Source organism: Gorilla gorilla, chromosome 13, assembly GCF_029281585.2.
Source record: "Gorilla gorilla gorilla isolate KB3781 chromosome 13, NHGRI_mGorGor1-v2.1_pri, whole genome shotgun sequence".
Lineage (NCBI taxonomy): Eukaryota > Metazoa > Chordata > Mammalia > Primates > Hominidae > Gorilla > Gorilla gorilla.
Window position 1 is genome coordinate 92813132 of NC_073237.2, and position 23033 is coordinate 92836164.

The 23033-nt window shown below is 45.1% G+C and overlaps 1 protein-coding gene across 7 annotated transcripts in view; it reads right to left on the bottom strand.

Moving 5' to 3' along the window:
• SLC35D2 (solute carrier family 35 member D2) overlaps nucleotides 1-21799 on the bottom strand; it is a 62727-nt gene extending 40928 nt beyond the window's left edge. Inside the window, exons 1-4 of one of the 7 annotated variants that reach the window (XM_063696590.1) lie at nucleotides 21468-21595; nucleotides 12008-12090; nucleotides 6636-6669; nucleotides 2845-2931 (exon numbers count right to left, since the gene is read on the bottom strand). In XM_063696590.1, coding sequence (XP_063552660.1) covers nucleotides 2845-2931 — 87 coding nt within the window. In that variant the 5' untranslated portion in view covers nucleotides 6636-6669; nucleotides 12008-12090; nucleotides 21468-21595. Of the gene's footprint in view, nucleotides 1-2844; nucleotides 2932-6635; nucleotides 6670-12007; nucleotides 12091-21467 lie in introns of all 7 variants that reach the window. The other 6 variants (XM_063696589.1, XM_063696593.1, XM_019033875.4 and 3 more) reach the window with 6 other exon arrangements.
• Nucleotides 21800-23033: the final 1234 nt, after the last annotated feature.

Below are 23033 nucleotides of genomic sequence, written 5' to 3' on the forward strand. Positions count from 1 at the left end.
GAAGCTGCAGTGAGCTGTGGATGTACCACTGTACTCCAGCTTGGGTGACAGAGCTAGACCCTGTCTCAAAATAATAATAAAAATGAAAACAAAGAAAAAAAAAAAGGAAGTGGAAGAGATACAAGGAGTGCACACACAGAGGAAAGGCCATTGAGGACACAGTGAGAAGGTGGCCGTCTGTAAGCCAGGACGCAAAGCCTCACCAGAAGTCAACCCTGCCAGCACTTTGGTCCTGGACTTACAGCCTCCAGAACTGTGAGGAGATCCATTTCTGTTGTTGAAGCCACCTGGCTGGGGGTATTTTGTTACGGCAGCCTCAGCTAACACATGTACGCCAGGGTCCAACTAGAAGCATGTTCAGAGTGGTACTTTTTATTTTTCTAGCCCTCAAACTGGAAACATCCAAATTACTATGAACAATAGAACAGATAAGTAAATTGTGGTATATTCATACAATGAAAATAAAAGAATACAGCCACACACAACACAGATGAATTTCACCATCATAATATTAAGTGAAAGAAGCAAGACACCTAAGAACATAGAGTTAGATTCCCTTTATCTCAAGTTTAAAAGCAGGTAAAACGAGACTACAGAATTTAGGGATGTGGCTGGGTGTAGTGACTCAAGCCCGCAATCCCAGCACTTTGGGAGGCCAAGGCAGGCAGATCACCTGAGGTCAGGAGTTCAAGACCAGCCTGACCAACATGGAGAAACCCCGTCTCTTCTAAAATAAAAAATTAGCCGGGCATGGCGGCGCATGCCTGTAATCCCAGCCACTCGGGAGGCTGAGGCAAGAGAATCACTTGTACCCAGGAGGTAGAGTTTGCAGTGAGCTGACATTGCACAATTCCACTCCAGCCTGGGAAACAAGAGCAAAACTCCATCTCAAAAAAAAAAAAAAAAAAAAAAAAAGAATTTAGGGATGCATCCAGATTTAGAATAATTACAAAGAAAGCAAGAAAATTATTGTTAGAAAAGTTAGGATAGTGGGTAAGGAAGACTTTGTGATCCCATTTCATGACCTAAATAATGGTTTACAAGGGTAATTATTCATTCAACTACACATTCAAATAGGATGCCTTTTTCTCTATGTATAGATTAGATTTTACCATTTTAAAATTTTTTAAATTATACTATACCATAAAGTAAGAGTAAGTAAGCCCAGTAATATTCTAGTTTTTCTCATGATGATTAGGTTGACAGCTTTCATATACTTCAACCTTGTATTTTTCTCTTTTTCTGGATGTCCCTGTTTTGTTTTGTTTTTTTGAGATGGGGTCTCACTCTGTCGCCCAGGCTGGAGTGCAGTGGCGCGATCTTGGCTCACTGCAACCTCTGCCTCCCGGGTTCAATCAATTCTCCTGCCTCAGTCTCCTGAGTAGCTGGGACTACAGGTGTGCACCACCACGCCCAGCTAATTTTTTTGTATATTCAGTAGAGACGGGGTTTCACCATGTTGGCCAGGCTGGTCTTGATCTCTTGAACTCGTGATCTGCCTGCCTTGGCCTCCCAAAGTGCTGGGATTACAGGCGTGAGCCACCCCACCTGGCTTTTTTTTTTTTTTTTGAGACAACGTCTTACTACGTTCCCCACACTGACCTCCAACTCCTGGCCTCAGACGATCCTCCTGCCTTGATCTCCCCGAGTCGCTGGGATTATAGCCGTGAGCCACCACACTGGGCTCCCCTGATTACTGATGCTGTAAGCATGTGCTTCTTTGGTCTGTCTGATAAATAATCCAGTGCTAGATGCTGGCATTTTTCCAAGCACTAGAGAAACAGCAGCAAACCAGCCACATGAAGTCCTCACCCTCAGGGAACTGACAGTCTGATTTAAACCTAAATGCTGTCATAATCCATAAATACCACCTGTTGTATGGGACTGGTCTAAGAATTAAATGCCTGCCCTAATGTCTGGAACCCAGCAACTGTTCAACAAACGTTAGTTCCATTCCACAGTCCACGAAAGAATGGCAGATTTTATGTTTCTAGTTCCAGGACGGAAAAAACTGCGTATTTCTATGTATATCAAATTGCATTCTTCATTCCACTCACAGCTTTTGTCAGTCCAGAATAAAAATGAAAACTGAAAACAGAAATCAGTAAACTAGGGCTCAAATCCGGCCCAGCTCTTGTTTATGTAAATAAAGTTTTATTGGAACACATGGACATCAACCCATTTAAATGTCATCAAGGGCTACTTTCATGGTACAGTGGCAGAGGTGAATAATTACAAGAGATGGTCTGACCCTTTACCAAAAAAGTTTGCCAATGCCTAATTTAGAGTTCTCTCACTTCCCAAGACACACAGTATTCATTTATTTGATGTCAGTTGTCAAGCACATACTTTTACTACTACTGCATTACATAAATGGACAACTAAATGATATACAGTCTTTATTAAAGTTTCTTGGCCAGGCACAGTGGCTCACACCTGTAATTCGAGCACTTTGGGAGGCTAAGGTGGGTGGATCACTTGAGGTCAGGAGTTCGAGACCAGCCTCACCAACATGGTGAAACCCCATCTCTACTAAAAATACAAAAACAAAACAAAACAAAAAAAATTAGCTGGGAATGGTGGCAGGCACCTGTAATCCCAGCTACTAGGGAGGCTGAGGCACGAGAATCACTTGAACCCAGGAGGCGGAGATTGCAGTGAGCCAAGATCGCACCATTGCACTCCAGCCTGGGCGACAGAGCTACAGTCCATCTCAAACAAAAAAAGAAGTTTCTATCCAGTGCAGGCAGGAAGTACAGTGTGTATAGAAATTGACCTGTACTCTAAAATCAATGTGTATTTTCACATCTTCTATCACAGTCATACATACTTTTCATTACTTACCTTTACAGGAATTTTCTTATCAAAATCAGGGAAGTGAATGATTTTGTTTAGCTTGGACACATATAGTATCATTATGGTGGCTGCCATCTGAAGAAAAGGGGAGAGAGAAACTTCAGCAAAATATCTGCAAGGATTGCTTGAGGTACAATGACATCATCAAAAGAAAACACAATCATCAAAAAGAAATATAGCAAAAAATTCATTTTCTAGGTTCCAGAAAAAAATAACTATTTCTTAGAATATTAACATTGTTTTCCTTGCCACAGTACAGATTCCATCAGAACTCCAGGCAAAAAATGTAACGTCGGGCAGGGCACGGTGGCTCACAGCTATAATCACAGCACTTTGGGAGGCCAAGATGGGTGGATTACTTGAGGTCAGGAGCTCAAGACCAGCCAGGCCAACATGGTGAAATCCTGTCTTTACTAAAAAACAAAAATTAGCTGGGCATGGTGGCAGACGCAGAATCCCAGCTACTCAGGAGGCTGAGGCAGGAGAATCGCTTGAACCTGAGAGGCCGAGGTTGCAGTGAGCCAAGATCACACCACTGCCCTCCAGAGTGAGACACCACTGTCTCAAAAAAAAAAAAAAAAAAAAGGTAATATCGGCTGGGTGCCGTGGCTCATGCCTGTAATCCCAGCATTCTGGGAAGCTGAGGTGGGAAGATCACTTGAGCCTAGGAGCTCCAGACCAGCCTAAGCAACATGGTGAAAACCCATCTCTACAAAAAAATACAAAAAATTAGCCAGTCTTGGTGATCTGTGGTCCCAGCTATTCAGGATACCAAGGTAGGAGGACCACCTGAGCCCGGAAAGTCAAGGCTGCAGTGAGCCCAGTGAGCTATGATCATGCCACTGCACTCCAGCTTGGGAGACAGGGCAAGACTCTTATCTCAAAAAAAAAAAGTGTAATATCTAATAGACACACACACACATTATCTCACGGGGCTCTAGGAATGAACTGTGGCAGAGGGAGAAAGGGAATGGTCTCCCTGACAGTGACAAATGTGCAAAAGTGATCACAGCCAGTGAGGTGACACATTGATCCTGGACCATATTTCCCATATACTAAACACATGGCATCCTCCCCCATAAAGGCACGGGAACATTCTTTTAAAAGAAACTCCACACCTAAGCACATTTTTTAAAAAGTCCATTATTTCCATAAAACAGAAGACCAACAAAGAGGAAAAAAAGTTATTTAAACTTTAAAGATTTACTTTTCAATCTAGCTGGTATAGCAAAAATGTCTCCTTCAAATCCTCTTAATCTGGAGTACCCTAGGTATATTGGAAATACTCCATATCATTATTATGAAATAAAAATTTAATGTCATCTTTCATGCAAGTTTTAGAACTTACTCAATTCTCTCCATTTTAGGATGTGAAAATTTAAGACTCCTTCAACACGATTATAATCCTATACCTTGCTCCTGAGTTTACAAACTTAAAACTTATAATATATTTATGTAATTAAGCCCATCCTGAATTATAACTGTACTTTGTACTTATGCCTCACTTTATAATTCTTAAAGAAATAAAATAACATTGGCCAGGCGCAGTGGCTCATGCCCATAATCCCAACAATTTGGAGGCCAAGGTGGGCAGATCGCTTGAGCCCAGAAGTTCAAGACCAGCCTGGGCATCATGGCGAAACCCTATCTCTACAAAAAATACAAAAATTAGCCAGTGTGGTGGTGCATGCCTGTAGTCCCAGCTACTTGAAAGGCTGAGGCAGGAGGATCACTTGAGCCCAGGAGGTGAAGGGTACAGTGAACCAAGATCACACCACTGTACTCCAGACTGGGCAAGAGAGCCAGACACTGGAAAAAAAAAAAAAAAAGGAAGGAAGAAAATAAAAATAAAATAAAATAAATATACTAACACTTAAATGTAATTCAGACTTTTAAAATTAGATCTAACTGGCCTCTTCCCTCAACAAATTGCAAATCAGAAAGGCTTTACCTTTGAGTATAAGCCACTGGGTTAAAGAGTAATGAATTTATTTCACTTAGAGACTACAAAGGACACCTTATCACTGATTTTTTTTTTTTTTTTTTTGAGACGGAGTCTTGCTTGTCACCCAGGCTAGAGAGCAGTGGTGCAATCTCGGCTCACTGCAACCTCTGCCTCCCAGTGAATGTTCAAGCAATTTCTGGCTAATTTTTGTATTTTTAGTAGAGACTGAGTTTCACCATGTTGTCCAGGCTGGTCTCAAACTACTGACTTCAAGTGATCCACCCACCTCGGCCTCCCAAAGTGCTAGGATTATAGGCATGAGCCACCATGCTCGGCCTGATCTTTTTTTTTTTAACGCGCTTTTTCCTAATATTTTTACATTGAAATATAAAGATAATTTTTTTACTGTAAGAAAATTCTTATTATAATTGTTTCTCCCTAAAATGATGTTGCAAAGAGGTATTTATTAGCAAGACATTTAATCAGAATGATGTTTATTTGGCCAGGCACAGTGGCTCATGCCTGTAATCCCAGCACTTTGGGAGGCCGAGGTGGGTGGATCACGAGGTCAGGAGCTGGAGACCAACGTGGCCAACATGGTGAAACCCTGTCTCTATCAAAGATACAAAACATTAGCTGGGCATGGTGGCACGCACCTATAATCCCAGCTACTCGGGAGGCTGGGGCAGAAGAATCACTTGAACCCAGGAGGCAGAGGCTGCAGTGAGCCAAGATCACACCACTGCATTCCAGCCTGGGCGACAGACTGAGACTCAGTCACAAAAAAAAAAAAAAAAAAAAAGAATAATGTTTACTCACATAAACGACAGGCTTTTCCAGATTCACAATTAAAAATTTAGTTAACAGGTACTATTTTCATAATGTTAAGCTTTTCCCTCTATGAATTAAATCAAAATCAAAACAAACAAACAAAAAACATTGGTATCTGTTACTATTTATTTATCTGGAAATCACCAGTATACAACCACAAGAATAAACAAGCCACAATTAACATAAATGGGAAATTTCAGAAACTGCCAAATGGGCGTAGTTTGAAAGCTTACCCAAGCTCATCCTTGTACTTGTAATCCCAGCACTTTGAGAGGCCAAGGTGGGTGCGGATCGCCTGAGGTCAGGAGTTCGAGACCAGCCTAGCTAACATGGTGAAACCCCGTCTCTACTAAAAATACAAAAATAGCTGGCCATGGTGGCAGGTGCCTGTAATCCTAGCTACTTGGGAGGCTGAGCTGGAAGAATTTCTTGAACCTGGGAGGCACAGGTGGCAGTGAGTCGACATTGTGCCATCGCACTCCAGTCTGGGCGACAAGAACAAAACTCCGTCTCAAAAAAAAAAAAAAAATTCAAACTCTCTCTTGAAAACCTTCTGATGCTAATAATAAGGGCAGCATGGTGGGTTCCACCCCATCTCTCAACCCTTTTCCTTTCAGGCACAATGGCTTAAACTAAGTATCAAGCTGACACTTTGAGTGGGACAAATATTCTCTCTCCCACCCAGTCCTCAGCCAACTCATGTGTTACCCTCCAGGCCTTGGAGGCTTTGAGTCTTGCAGCCCCCTGCTTTAGAGTAATTAAATTCAGTTAAGGAACTTAAAATAAGAAGCTGTTTTTCCCATAAATACAATTGTTCCTAAATTGTAGGCTGAAATAAAATAAGTGTCAATATGTCCTGTTGTCTCACCAGGAGTACCACGACCCTCTGGTCCTCTGCCAGCTGAATAAATTTGCAAACCACAGCTTTAAACAAAAGGACTTAAAATGTCATTATGAACACTGATGACAAAATAAGAGGTTAATTCTATTTTTTTTCACTCACCTGTCCAATTCCAAGGAAAATTGGTGACGGGAAACTACAAAGAACACAGAACAACAAATCAGTTGAGCAAATATAAAACTCTGAAGATAGTACATAATAAATAATGACAAGTTATTAAACAATCTGAGAAAATGAAAATTTATCAAATTGTTCACTTTTCATTTAATTCTTTTTTTTTTTTTCTTTTTAAGACAGTGTCTTGCTCTGTTGCCCAGGCTGGAATGCAGTGGTGTAAACATGGCTCACTGGAGTCTCAACCTTCTGGGCTCAGAAGATGCTCCCACCTCAGCTTCCTGCCACCCAGGCTGGAGTGCAGTGGTGTGATGGCTCAAGCCATCTTTCCACCTTCGCCTCCCTAGTAGCTGGGACCACAGGGGCATGCCACCACACCCAGCTAAACATTATATACACACACATATATATATGTGTGTATATTATATATATATTATATATATTATACTCCCTCTCTCTCTCTACATATATATACACACACACACACACATTGAGATGGAGTCTCACTCTACCACCCAGGCTGGAGTGCAGTGGCACGATCTCAGCTCACTGCAACCTCCACCTCCCGGGTTCAAGCGATTCTCCTGCCTCAGCCTCCCAAGTAGCTGGGACTATAGGCGCACACCACCATGCCCGGTTAGTTTTTGTATTTTTAGTAGAAACGGAGTTTCATCATGTTGGCCAGGCTGGTCTCAAACTCTTGACCTCAAATGATCTGCCTGCCTCAGCCTCCCAAAGTGCTAGGATTATAGGCAGGAGCCACTGTGCCCAGCTAAACCTGATATATTTTTAATTTGCTTCAAAATACTCTGGGGGGAGATGGTGGAGTGAGTGGGAGATGGACATAAATGCAGCAAGGTTGTGGACACCGGGTAATGAATCGCTACATAGCGATTCATTATACTAGTTTTAAAAGATAATAACCCAGGAACAAATCTAATCAAAGATTTGCAAGAAAGGCATCTGTATAAAAAATTATATATCAATATTCTCAAAATTAAAGATCTAAATAAAGGTCATGGGTTGGAAACTTGCTATTGTAGTGAGGTCCATTATCCCCGAACTTATTTATAGAATCAGTGCAATCTCAGCAGAAATATCAGCAGATATTTTGTGGAAACTGGCAATCTGATCCTAAAGCTGAATGAAAAGAAAGGCAAAGAGCACAAACATTATCACCCAAGACAATCCTGAAGATAAACAAAGTCAGAGGAATGACTCTAATGGATGTCAGGATTCATGTTCAAATTACAATAAATGAGATTGTGTGGTATTTGCACAAAGATAATCCAATGGGACAATGGAAAAGAACAGAGGTCAAGACAGGGACACGCATATATGGATGCCTGATTTATGACATAGATGATGCTGCAGAGCAGTGGAGAAAAGACGATCTTTCAGCAAACGGCACTGGGTGATTTGGATGCAGACTTCTGACCCCTACCTCACATCATATTTTAACAAGGCAGGACCGCACCTGCACTGGCTCAACCCTTCACTGGCTCCCAGTCATTTCTCAGGCTACTCACAAAGCTGGAATACCCCACAAAACTCAGCCCTCAATCTGTATGTCAGAAGGGAAACACACCTGTCTCAGACAGTCTAAGAAGAGAATAAAGAATAAACCTAACTTATCAGAGAAAACAGAATGAATGGCTGGACAGTACCACCATGCAAATAAAATTAACTCTACTGAGTGCTGGGTCATGCCACCCATACCCTCTTCCACACAGAAGTAACCATTCCCCAGCTGGGTCCTCTGCTGCAGAAAGCTGCCTGATAATAGCATGTCCACTCCCTGAGCATGGCCTGCATTTTAACTGTTGGTCTCTGCAGGGGTATAATGGCTACACCCCTGCCCCAATTCAGGACAGCTCTGCAGAGCCAGTACAACTCAAGAGCCCCTGGGATGAGGCCTTTGCTGTGACTGCCTCAGAGCCCAACTTCTCCCTCTGCCTAATTCTGCCTCCTGGCATCACTTCCTAACATATTTCCTACGCCTCTGAGAATACAACCTGTAACATGAAGCAAAATCACAAGGCAACAATATAAACAAACAGTAAAACAACAACAAAAAGGGTCACCCGGCTAGGAGTGGTGGCTCATGCCTATAATCTCAGCACTTTGGGAGGCCAAGGTGAGCAGATCACCTGAGGTCAGGAGTTCGAGACCAGCCTGGCCAACACGGTGAAACCCCGTCTCTGCTAAAAATAAAAAAATTAGCCGGGCGTGGTGGTGGGCACCTGTAGTCCCAAATACTCGGGAGGCTGAGGCATGAGAATCACTTGAACCCAGGAGGCAGAGGTTGCAGTGAGCCGAGATCGTGCCACTGCACTCCAGCCTGGGCGACAGAGCAAGACTCTGTCTCCAAAAAATAAAAAAAAATAAATTTTAAAAAATAGTAAAATAACAACAAAAAGGCTCACAGAAGATAAGTCAAAGAGCCCAGCCTAGAAGAAAATTTAATGCATGGAAGAGAAGGAAGTCTTGCTAATTGCTTCAGGCCATAGAACACCTCAGAAAGAATAAAACCAATAAAACAAAAGCTCAAAATTGAGTTGATATGACAATCAAAGGAGATTAAAAGAAAGCATGCAGACCTAAGGAAACCAGCTAAGACCAAACAACCTAACTGCCACATAAGGAAATACCTTTAGAAACACCCAGGAGCTACATGGCGACTGCTGAAAATGGAATGACCAACACCTGAGGTGATCATAGTGCATGCAGAGGAAAACAACTCTAAAAGATAAATTGATCTGGAAGACAGAAAACCACCACTATACAGGGCTAGTTAGTAGGCCTGGAATTTAGAAGACTATATTCCATAACTTTATATTGAATTCCATTCTATAAGTTAAACCACCTGAGTTATTAAACTATTCAATAGGCCAGATGCAGTGGCTCATGCCTGTAACCCCAGCACTTTGGAAGGCCGAGGCGGGTGGACCACCTGAGGTCAGGAGTTCGAAACCAGCCTGGCCAACATGGTGAAACCCCATCTCTACTAAAAAATACAAAAATTAGCCAGGCGTGGTGGCACGCACTGGTAATCCCAGCTACTTGGGAGCCTGATGCAGGAGAATCACTTGAATTGTACCTGGGAGGCAGAGGTTGCAGTGAGCTCAGATCACGCCACTGCACTCTAGCCTGGGTGACAGAGCGAGACTCTGTCTCAAAAAAAAAAAAAAAAAAAAAAAAAAATTTAAACACTGGGTCTAAAAGAAACTCAATAACTTTAGCTTTTTAATATTTTTCATTGATCTTAGACCTCTTATATTTAGAGGGATCTTTTAAGACTTTTAAGACATATTAATCCTTGTAGTGAAGAAATATATATCTTTGAAAGTCAATAATTCTTTCAGTTGAACTTCTACTTCTCTTTTCTCCATTCAGTTCAGTTAAAACTAAATTTCATACATGCATGCTATGGCAATACCCATCTAAATAACTCTTCAAGTGCAGCCAGCATGACCCGAGCTGTGGCCACTCCTGATACAGTGTGAGACGACGTTCCCAGGGTAGCTATCAAGTATTCTTGCCAAAAATGTTTAAACCAAATGAAATAAAGTCTTTAGATCTAACTTTCAGTTAGAAAATGAGAAAGATAAGTTAATTGAGACTTCAAAAGATGAACTGAACAATCCAAAATATGGGACATTTTACAAAACAACTGGTCCAGGCTTTTCAAAAAGTCAATATTACGGGGAGGGAGTGGGATAGGGAACTTTCCTACATTAAAAGAAACTAAAAAGACAAAACTGTATGTATTGCATGAGCCTTGATTGGATCATAAAACCATAAAAAACATCTTTGGGACAACTGGGATTGTGGCGAGAAAAGAAGAAAAGAAACTTTTTATCTATGGAATTATCAGGCCCAGAGAGGCCCTGGAATGTAACAACATTGATATCGCTCCTCTCTGAGCTAAATAATTAAATAATTACCTCTTTTTTTTTTTTTTTTTTTTTTTTTTTTGAGAAGGAATCTCACTCTGTTGCCCAGGCTGGAGTGCAGTGGCATGATCTCAGCTCACTGCAACCTTCGCCTCCCAGGGTTAAGCAATTCTCCTCCCTCAGCCTCCGGAGTAGCTGGGATTACAGGCGCGCACCACCACGCCTGCCTAATTTTTTATATTTTTAGTAGAAACGGGGTTTCACCATGTTAGCCAGGCTGGTCTGGAACTCCTGACCTCAGGTGATCCGCCCACCTCCGCCTCCCAAAGTGCTGGGATTACAGGCACAAGCAACCACGCCCGGGTTTTGTTTTTTGTTTTTTTTTTTTTGAGACAGAGTTTCGCCCTTGCCCAGGTTGGAGTGCAATAGCACGATCTCAGCTCACTGCAACCTCTGCCTCCTGGGTTCAAGCAATTCTCCTGCCTCAGCCTTCCGAATATCTGGGATTATAGGCACCCACCACCACGCCTGGCTAATTTTTGTATATTTAGTAGAGATGGGGTTTCACCATGTTGACCAAGCTGGTCTTGAACTTCTGACCTCAGGTGATCCACCCGCCTTGGCCTGCCAAGTGCTGAAATTACAGGCATGAGCCATCACCCCCGGCCCAATAATTACCTCTTAAAGCCACTTGCTATGTGGAGCTAGAACGATACCAAGTAGCCATAAAATGCCATACACCCTATAGTTCAACAATGTGTAGCCAATCACTAACCAATATTATTTCTGCAAACAATGAGAATTCCTGACAAACCACTTTTGTAATCACCCCCTCCCCTGATATGTCCTTTTTTTCTTTAAAAACTTGAGCCTCTCGGCCGGGAGTGGTAGCTTACACCTGTAATTCCAGCACTTTGGGAGGCCAAGTCGGGCGGATCACGAGGTCAGCAGTTCGAGACCAGCCTGGCCAACATGGCAAAACCCCGTCTCTACTGAAAATACAAAAATTAGCCGGGTGTGGTGGCGGGTGCCTATAATCCCAGCTACTCGGGAGGCTGAGGCAGGAGAATGGCTTGAACCCGGTAGGCGGAGGTTGCAGTGAGCAGAGATCATGCCATTGCACTTCAGCCTGGCCGACAAGAGCAAGACTCTCTCAAAAAAATGAAACAATTTGAGCCTCTCTTTTGTTCTCCTGAGCACTCCCCAAGGAAACCCAGAAGTGTTTCAAGTGTCCCAGGCTGCAATCTTCAACCTCAGCCCAAATAAGCTCTCTACGTTAATTTTCCCTCAGCTTCTTCGCTTTAGGGGGACCGGATGATTATAGATTTGGTAGTAGATTATTTTAGGAAGTTGCTGTTAAGTTTGTTAAAAGTCAAATGATACAATGTAGAAGAATACCCTAAAATCTCAGGAGAGGCAAGCTGAAGTATTTCAGAGTGCAGTGCTGTGATGCTTGCAACTTACTTTCAAAGGCTGGAGGGGAATCCCAGTACTGTGTGTGCCGTGTTCACTCCTCCTTTGCTTTCCCGTTTTCAGTATGCTTGAAACTTTTCAAAATAAAAAGTTTGGGAGAGGAGGAATCTAAGTAATCCTCATAAAATTAAATAATTAAATCAAAGGCCCCATTTCCAACTCCTTTTTGGATTAAAGAAAATAATTTATAAATGAATAGCTTCTATAATATAAATCCATCTTTATAAAAAGTAATTCATTGGCCGGGTGTGGTGGCTCACGCACGGCCTGTAATCCCAGCACTTTGGGAGGCCGAGGCAGGCGGATCACGAGGTGAAGAGATAGAGACTATCCTGGCCAACATGGTGAAACCCCGTCTCTACTAAAAATACAAAATTTAGCTGGGCATAGTGGCTTGCGCCTGTAGTCCCAGCTACTTGGGAGGCTGAGGCAGGAGAATAGCTTGAACCTGGGAGGCAGAGGTTGCAGTGAGTCGAAATCGTGCCACTGCACCCCAGCCTGGCGACAAAGCGAGACTCGGTCTCAAAAAAAAAAAAAAAAGTAGGCCAGGCGCAGTGGCTCACCCCTGTAATCCCAGCACTTTGGGAGGACGAGGTGGGTGGATCACGAGGTCAGGAGATCGAGATCATCCTAGCTAGGACGGTGAAACCCCATCTCTACTAAAAAAATACAAAAAAATTAGCCGAGCGTGGTGACAGGCGCCTGTAGTCCCAGCTACTCAGGAGGCTGAGGCAGGAGAATGGCGTGAACCCGGAAGGCAGAGCTTACAGTGAGCCAAGATCACGCCACTGCACTCCAGCCTGCGCAAAAGAGCAAGAGCGAGACTCCGCCTCAAAAAAAAAAAGTAATTCATTTATGTTTCTATGTCTCCACCTATTTATCTATATCCATCCATCCAAAAAGATGTCTGAAATTGTTGCCTCATGTTCATTATAGTAAATTTTTTAAAAATTTCACCCTAATATTTCTATTTTGTTTGAATTCTTTTTTTTTTTTGAGATTGAATCTCGCTCTGTTGCCCAGGCTGGAGTGCAGTGGCTCAATCTCAGCTCACTGCAACCTCTGCCTCCCGGGTTCAAGCCATTCTCCTGCCTCAGCCTCCCAAGTAGCTGGGATTACAAGCGCCCACCACCATGCCCGGCTAATTTTTGTATTTTTAGTAGCGATGGGGTTTCACCATGGTGGCCAGGCTGGTCTCAAACTCCTGACCTCAGGTGATCCGCCCACCTGAATTCTTTATAATAATCACAACAGAATAACTTTTCTTAAAAAAGGTACTGACAGCCGGGTGCAGTGGGTCACGCCTGTAATCCTAGCACTTTGGGAGGCCAAGGCAGGTGGATCACCTGATGTCAGGAGTTCGAAACCAGACTGGCCAACATGATGAAACCCCGTCTCTACTAAAAATACAAAAATTAGCTGGGCATGGTGGCTCATGCCTGTAATCCCAACTACTCAAGAAGCTGAGGCAAGAGAATCACTTGAACCCAGGAGATGGAGGTTGCTGTGAGCCAAGATCATGCCATTGCACTCCAGCCTAGGAAACAAAAGCAAAGCTCCATCTCAAAAAAAAAAAAAAAAAAGGTATTGATTCTAGGTAGTGGGAATTATTATTGTCTTCTTTGCTCATTTCTGTATCCCCAATGTTTCAACTGAGTTCTTGTAGATGTGAACATGAGGAAGTGAAGATCATGTGGGCAGAACTCCTTCAAGAGTCTTCTGATTCTGGCTGGGTGTGGTGGTTCACGCCTGTAATCGCAGCACTTTGAGAGGCCAAGGCAGGTGGATCACTTGAGGTGAGGAGTTTGTGACCAGCCTGGCCAGCATGGCAAAACCCCGTCTCTACTAAAAATACAAAAATTAGCCGGGGAGTCAGGCGCAGTGGCTCACTCCTGTAATCCCAGCACTTTGGGAGGCCGAGGCAGGTGGATCACTTGAGGTCAGGAGTTCAAAACCAGCCTGGCCAATATGGTGAAACCCCATCTCTACTAAAAATACAAAAATTGGCCGGGCACAGTGGCTCATGCCTGTAATCCTAGCACTTTGGGAGGCTGAGGCAGGCGAATCACGAGGTCAGGAGTTCGAGACCAGCCTGACCAACATGGTGAAACCCCTTCTCTACTAAAAATACAAAAAAATAGCTGGGCATAGTGGCAGGCGCCTGTAATCCCAGCTACTCGGGAGGCTGAGGCAGGAGAATTGCTTGAACCCGGGAGGTGGAGGTTGCAGTGAGCCTAGATGGAGCCACTGCATTCCAGCCCAGGTGACAGAGTGAGACTCTGTCTCAAAAAAAAAAAAATACAAAAACTGGCTGGGCGCAGTGGCTCACACCTGTAATCTCAGCACTTTGGGAGGCCAAGGAGGGTGGATCACGAGGTCAGGAGTTCGAGACCAGCCTGCCCAATATGGTGAAACCCCGTCTCTACTAAAAAAATATATAAAAATTAGCTAGGCATGGTGGCGGGTGCCTGTAATCCCAGCTACTTGGGAGGCTGAGGCAGAAGAACTGCTTGAACACGGGAGGTGGAGATTGCAGTGAGCCGAGATCGTGCCATTGCACTCCAGCCTGGGCAACAGAGAGAGACTCTGACTCTAAATAAATAAATAAATAAGCCAGGAGGGTTGGTGGGCGCCCATAATCCCAGCTACTCGGGAGGCTGGGGCAGGAGAATTGCCTGGACCCAGGAGGGAGAGGTTGCAGTGAGCCGAGATCACACCACTGCACTCCTGAGTAGCTGGGATTACCAGGCCTGGCTAATTTTTGTATTTTTAGTAGCAACAGGGTTTCACCATGTTGGCTGACCAGGATGGTCTCGAACTCCTGACCTCAAGTGATCCACCCGCCTCGGCCTCCCAAAGTGCTAGGATTATAGGTGTGAGCCACTGCGCCGGCCATGGGGTCAACAATTTAAAAGTAAACCAGCCAGCCAGATGTGGTTTTCGGCTCACAACACTCAGAGCTGCTCAAGTGCTGAAAGAAGCAAGCAGAAGACAAGTGCATGCCGAAGTGAGAAGAAAGGAGTCTCACGTGTCCCTCCTAGAGTGCCTCTCAGCGGACCAAGCAGAGAAACAACGCCAGGAGGCACAGTCACAGCAGCGAGAAGCGACTGAGGAGGAGGCCTGGGGAAGCCAAGTGTGGACAGCCTGCAGGGGAGATCTCGGAGAGGTGCAGTTACTCGCGTTACCGCTGATCATCCGAAACGGGCCACTCTTGTCATACCAAACTAAAACAGTAACCAGGTAGGAAAAGCATTCAGGGTACAAAATGTGGCTCCAAGAATATAATTCTCTGCAAGCCCAACTGCTGGAACTGCTTGTTGTAACCTGAAACCAGTTTTATCTCTAGCTTCTGAGACCACTTGCTGCAACTCCAGGACTAATTTTGTCCGCCACCTTTGCTCACCAGTCATTGTTTGCCAGCTCCCCAAACCCTGACAGTGCCAATAAACTTTCTCCCAGCACAGTATGTAACATTTCTTCTTTTTCAGCAAAACCTCGAACCTTCTCTTTGTTCTTCAGACATTCCAAAGATCACCCAGATTGTATGTATGACTCACATGGCAATTCTTTCTTCCCAAATAAAACATTAAATTTACAGCCTTGTCTCCACATTGTTATTTTGACTTTGACACTTGTAAGGAGAGGATCCTGGCAGCAGTCATGGGAAGCAAGGTTCAGGAGAGTTTGCTGGAGACCAGAGTAGACTGTGACACTTCAGTGTGTGGGCCCTGAAGCCACAGGAAGGGTGACCTGAGCTAGGTGGAGAGGAAGGCTAAGACTTAGATAATCAGTCACCAGAAGCTCAGGCAGCATTCCACAGGGGACAGAAAGGATGGCACATCCAGAGTCTCAACAGAGCATGAGCAGCTGGGAGCTAGGAGGACCCAATCCCATCTCCTGGCCTAGGCCTGGTGGGTGAGGCAAAGATCCAGCTCCATCAAGGGGGGTGAAGGAAGCAACATCTTCAGGACAGAGTCAGGTTTTCATTAAAGTAAGAGCACATTAGGAGTTGCTTTTGGTTTGGGATACAGAATTCCAGTTCCCACCACCGAGGATTCCAATTCAGTACCTTTTATTAAAAAAACCTCTCCAAGTGATTGAGACTACTGGGCAGGTTTGGAAATTACTGTGTCTAAACCAGGCACGATGGCTCATGCCTGTAATCCCAGCACTTTAGGAGGCCAAGCCAGGTGGACCACTCGAGCCCAAGAGTTCGAGACCAGCCTGAGCAACATACTGAGACTCCATCTCTAAAAAAAAAAAAACAGCTGGGCACGATGGTGTGCACCTGCAGTCCCAGCTACTCAGGAGGCTGACTTTGGAGGATTGCCTGAGCCAGCAGAGGTTCCAGTGAGCCGAGATTGCACCACTGCACTCCAGCCTGGGTGACAGAGTAAGACCCTATCTCAAAAAACAAAACAAAACAAACAAACAAAAAAACCCTCAAAGCCTTTGGATGCACACTAAACATATATAGCAAATAGTGAGCAAATATTTGTTGAAATGAATACAGTAAAGTTAGATATTTTTATTAAGCATCATTAGCAAATTCTTCCATGTCACAGACTAGGAATATAATATTATATAATGTTAAAGCAGAAAAGACCAGCTTGGTGTGGTGGCTCACGCTAGTAATCTCAGCACTTTGGGAGGCTGAGGCAGGAGGATCACTTGACTCAGTCATTTGAGATCAACCTGGGCAATAGAGCAAAACCTCGTCTCTACAAAAATTAAAAATTAAAAAAAAAATTTAATTCAAAAATGATCCAGGAGTGGTGGTGCACACCTGTAGTCTCAGCTACTCAGGAGGCTGAGGTGAGAGGATCACCTGAGCCCAGGAGGTAGAGGCTGCTGTGAGCCTTGATCATGCCACCACACTCCAGCCTGGGCAACAGAACAAGACCCAGTCTCAAAAGAAAGAAGAGAAAAAACTGCACAACTCCATAACAACTGTACAACCCTTATGAACTTGATCCCAAAGGACCAAGAGTATTAACCAAGCCAGGCGCGGGGGCTCACACCTATAATCCCAGCCCTTCAAGGGGCCAAGGCAGATGGATTGCTTGAGCCCAGGAGTTCAAGACCTGCCCGGGCAACATGGCAAGAACCCCTCTCTACAGAAAAAAAAAAAAAAAATGCAAAAATTAGCCGGGTGTGGTGGTACACTCCTATAGTCTCAGCTACTCAGGAGGCTGAGGTGGGAAGATCACTTGAGCCCAGGAGGTAGAGGCTGAAGTGAGCTGTGATGGTGCCACTGCACTTTAGCCTGGGTGACAGAGTGAGACCCTGTCTCAAAAAAAAAAAAATAATAAGACATAACCAACTGGCCACAAACTCTGAAATGCCCTTATTTCCCCCTCTCGCCCCAACAGGTTCTCACAGTTCACAGCCTTCAAAGGCCTCTCTGTCCAACCAGGTAAATCTGGCATTACAATGAATTATAAAACTAACAAATCACTAAGATCACCCATTCATTTGGTACCCTGACCAGAAACAATCTGCCCAAAATGAAAGAGGAAAAAGCATCCCCTGAGCTACATTCCCATGACCCTGCGAATTAGGTAACTACCAAAAGGTCCTTTCTTCTATCCTACAACACAACATTCTATCCTCAGACAGCTCATGCTTGGATCCGATTTCTATGGTTTATTGTTGTAACCACATCAACCCACTCCTCCTCCCCTCAATAATGTGAGCTTAAAGCATTTTGAGAGGAAAGAATGAACAATGTTATGTGAACAGGGTTCTCCAACTGTATATTACATTACAGAAATGTGGAATGTTTATTTAAAAGGATTATGAGGGTTCTGGCCTTCCTATGGCAAGAACTCCATTTTCTCCTTCAATCATGAAACTCAATAATTTAAAGATAGAAAGGCTAGAGCCTTTTTTTTTTTTTTGAGACAGAGTCTCACTCTGTCACCCAGGCGGGAGTGCAATGGCGTGGTCTCAGCTCACCACAACCTCCGCCTCCCAGGTTCAAGCGATTCTCTGCCTCAGCCTCCTCAGTAGCTGGTATTGCAGGTGCCTGCCACCACACCCAGCTAATATTTGTATTTTTAGTAGAGATGGGGTTTCACCATGTTGGTCAGGCTGGTCTCAAACTCCTGACCTCAGGTGATCCGCCCACCTCAGCCTCCCAAAGTGCTGGGAGTATAGGCGTGAGCCACCGCGCCCGGCCCTTAGAGCCTTTCTTAGGAGGTGTCTTATATCATAAGTCTTCCTGGTTAAACACTGCCCTTCATCTTCAAAGCACTGACCATGGTTTGCTGGTGCCTGCTTCCAATAAGAGGACTTGGGTTTTGGAGGTGTTGACTGCCATGGTCAGTCAGCACCCTGCTCACTCAAGTGCACAAAATGAAGACTTACCTTCAACCCTCATTGACATAATGACTGGCCACTCCCAAACAAGCCCATCAATAGCATTTTCATTTTCTGGTATTTTTCCTTTTTTTTTTTGAGACTGAGTCTCACTCTATCGCCCAGGCTGGAGTGCAGTGGTGTGATCTCAGCTCACTGCAACCACTGCCTCCTGGGTTCAAGTGATTCTCCTGACTCAGCCTCCCAAGTAGCTGGGATTATAGGCGTGCACCACCATGCCCAGCTAGTTTTTTTTTTTTTTTTTTTTTTTTTTGTATTTTTAGTAGATACAGGGTTTCACCATGCTGGCCAGGCTGGTCTCGAAATCCTGACCTCATGATCTGCCCACCTCAGGCTCCTGAAGTGCTGGGATTACAGGTGTGAGCCACCGGGCCCGGCCTTTTTTTTTTATCCTAAGTGTTTAAGTTTTCTTTTTCCTTCATTAGCTTCCATGTCAAATGCTCCAGGTTTAGGTACAGTATGTCCATGTTCATTTCCTTGAGGCAGGGCTGTGTTTACCATGGACACTAGGCAGCAGGCTGCAACACACTGGAGAGACCTTGCCAAGAATACTGACAGCCACAGGATCACCAAAAACTATCCCAAATCCATCCCTTCCTTTTACCTCCGCTGCTATGCCCTGCCCAGTCCATGCCGTCTTTACCTGCAGCCCTGCAGTGGCTTCCAGCCCCTCTCCCTGATGCCGGTACTGTCAGTTCTCCACCCGCCTGCCAGCCAGAGAGATCTTTTTAATCACACAAATTGTGTCAGGTCACTCCTATGTCAAAACCTTCCAAGGGACTTCTAATTGCATTTAGCATGAAACTACAACTATTTATCCAGTCTCATCCTTCCACCCTGGTCCCCAGATATCGGCTCTCAACACAGCAGCCACAGTGATTTAGATCATGTAATTCCCCTGCCCGACACCTTGCGTGGCTCCCATCTCATTCAGAGCTGATGCCAGAGCCCTGGCGGTGGCCTCCCAAGGCCCCACACAGGCCAGCAATCCATTACTCTCAGACCCCATCTGCTACCATTCCCATTCAAACTCTTCACTCCTCCAGGCCTGGAATGCTCTTCCCCCGTCCCCCAGTGTGGCTTATGTCCCCACCTCACTCCGGTCTTGGCTCCAATGCCACCTCCTTCTGAGGCTCCACTGATCACGCTCACACTGCATACTCTCCTCTCCCTCTCTCCCTCACTCCCTTTCCTGTTTTATTTTTTCCCCAGCACCTTGGTCACATCTGACATAATGTAAATGTTACTGGCTCATTTATTGGTCCACAAGGATGCAGCTCCGTGAAGTTAAGGATTCTGATCTGCTCTTTTCACTTCTCTTTCCCAAGAACGGTGGGAAAACACTGTTCTCCTCGAACAGTGCTGGTACATCACAAGTGCTTAGTGAAAGCTATCGAAAATGAGAGAAAGAGCTGACTCCTGCCTTCCCTGCCTGCCTCCCCGCCCAGGCACAGTGATCTTCTCTCTGTTCCTCCAGCAGCCAAGCTCATGCCCACTTCAGCACATTGTACACTTGCTGCTCACTTCTACCTGGAATGCTCTGTGACAGCTACTCCAGCCCAGACACTCTCACATCAGATCTGAAAGTGTCTCGTTTATTCATGAACCTACCTGTTTATTTTCTGTCTCCACCACTGAAGCAGAATCTCCAGAGCAGGGACCTTGTGCTGTTCACAGAGGCTTCCCTGGTGCTTGCAATGGGCTCAGTATTTAGTAGATGCTTAATAAATATCTGTTGGAGGTACAACCAATCGAGCTTATGTGGGCCTCAGTTTTCTCGAATATAAAATAAGAAAGGTGAGGCTGGATGAGATAGTTTGCACCTGTAATCACAGCACTTCGGGAGGCCAAAGCAGGCCTAGACCAGCCTTGGAAACACACTGAGACCCCACCTCTACAAAAAATCAAATAAATTGCCGGTGCAGTGGTGCACACCTATGGTCCCAGCTTCTCTGGAGGCTGCAGCAGAAGGATTGCTTGAACCCAGATGGTCGAGGCTGCAGTGAGTCATGATTGTGTCACTACACTCCAGCCTGGGCAACAGAGTGAAACCTTGTCTCAAAAAAAATATTATATACACACACACACTATATATATATATGCCTGCCTTGGCCTCCCAAATGCTGTGATTACAGGTGCAAACCACCTCAGCCAGCCTCAGCTTTGTATTTTATATTCGAGAAAACTGAGACCCACATAAGCTGAATCTGTATATATATATAAAATAAGAAAGCTGATACTCTAAGATACTCTCTAACTAAGACACTCTCTAGGTCTCTTTGGGCTCTAAAATGTTGATGGCATATTCTTGTAACATAGTAGAGTTTACAAAAAGCCTTCATATATAACAGCTCGTGCAGAGCCCTGGAAGGTAATTAACACGATTGTAATCATTCAGTTTTTTTGCATCTGAAAAAAATTGCTGACTGTGAGACTGGTCCAAAAAGACAGGTGTTAACCGGTGGAGCTGGGTCTAAATCCACAATTTTCTCAGTGCCGGTACAATGGTAGCAGAATTAAGCAGGATTTTTCTAATCCTTACAAATAGGTTCAAGGCAGCACAAATTTGCGGTTTACTTCACACTAATCCAAAAAAGTACTTCATATGAACTTCCAATTGTTTTCCCGAGTTTTCCATGAGCACGCACGCTGGTCATCTGAGAATGAACAGTCAATCAATACAGACTTACTGGCTCAGGAGTACCTGACCGTTGAACATGGAGATCTGTGTAAGGAATTGCGTCCTTTGAAGCAGGCATTTGAATCCCTGTTTTCAGCTCGCTGGGTGTGTGAAAGAATCTGTCTGAGCTCTACCAGCCCACCTAGGACAGGGCGCCTCGCAGCAGGGCAGGCGCGCTCAGGAAGAGGAGAACGACTTTCTCAGGTTGTGGCCTGAGTGCAGAAAGCTGAGCGAGTTCTGGAGGGCGCCTGGGAAACTCGACCAATGTGCCCAGCTGAGACTCGAGGGTCCCTGTCCCCACCCGCCCTGTCCCGGGCGCCGCTGAAGCGCACGGAGGACAGGGGCAGCCCCGCACTCCCGCAGACCCCCCGGCCCCGGGCCCCGCCTCACCCGTAGGTGGTCAGCAGCGCCTTGTTGACAAGCACGATGAGGAAGGAGCAGGTCCCGTAGAAGAGCGCCGACAGCAGCCGGGCCACCCGCGAGGGCAGCCGCGCCGCGCCGGGCTCCCCGCCAGCGCCTTCGGCCTCGGCCTGGCCGCCGGCCGTCATCTCCTGCGGCCCCGCGGACCCCGCCGCCTGCCAGCCCCGGCTGCGCACTGGTCCCCCCCGGCCGGGCCGGGAAAGAGGGCGCGGCAGGAACAGGAAGAGCCCGGCGCAATACCAGGTCTCGGCCCGCCCCCTGCGAGCGCCCGAGGCCGGCGCGGGAGGACCCTGCGCGCTGGACTTCACCCTGGTTCCAGACACCTCCTTCGGTCTCAGGGCCGGCAATGCATTGGGGAGTTGAAACGCGCTGCCTTCCTCCAGGCTTTCCTGGAAAGAAACGCTTCAGTAAGTCTCAGGGCTTGTTTTGCTTTTTTTTCCCTACAACTTTTTTGTTTAGTGTCTAATTTACATACAGTGAAGTGTACACATCTTGCCAGTCCATAGTTTGAGATGAGCTTCGACAAAGGCATCCACAGGAGTAACTACTCAAAACAGAACATTTCCATCGCCCCCAAAATTCCCCTTGCTGCCCCTTTGAAGTTAACGCCCGCGTCTCATCGATGACTATTGCTGTAGGTTAGGTTTGCCTTTTCCGGAATTTCAAATAAACAGGGTGCTTTCTAGAATTTATGAATGAGCACGTGGTCTCAGGGGTTTTCACTCTATGCTTTGGACTCGACCATGTGGTTTGTTTAATCGTTGAGTAGTATCACAAATTGTGTATCCATTGGTTGTTTCCAGTTTAGGACCATTAGGAAAAATGCTTCCATGAAAATTCGTGGTCGTTTGTGGGACCTGTGTCTTCATTTCTCTTAAATAAATATCTAGGAGTGGAGTGGCTAGGAGTAAGGTGGGTGAAGCCTTGGGACTTGGGTGTCCTCTGGGTGCTTTGTGGCAGGTGCACTCCTCGCGGAGGGCCGTTTGCTTTCGGGTCAGGTCAGTTGAAGGACAGCTTCCCAGAACCGCCTACTCTTGTCAGTCTTTAAAAAATATGAACTTTTGGCCAGGCGCGGTGGCTCACACATGTAATCCCAGCACTTTGGGAGACCGAGGCGGGCAGATCACGAGGTCAGGACATCGAGACCATCCTGGCTAACACGGTGAAACCCCGTCTCTACTAAAAATACAAAAAAAATTAGCCGGGCGTGGTGGCGGGCGCTTGTAGTCCCAGCTACTCGGGAGGCTGAGGCAGGAGAATGTCGTGAACCCGGGAGGCAGAGCTTGCAGTGAGGCGAGATCGCGCCACTGCACTCCAGCCTGGGTGACAGAGCAAGCCTTCGTCTCAAAAATATATATATTATATATTTAATATATAATGTATATTATATATTTAATATATAATGTATATTATATATTTAATATATAATGTATATTATATATTTAATATATAATGTATATTATATATTTAATATAGAATGTATATTATATATTTAATATAGAATGTATATTATATATTTAATATAGAATGTATATT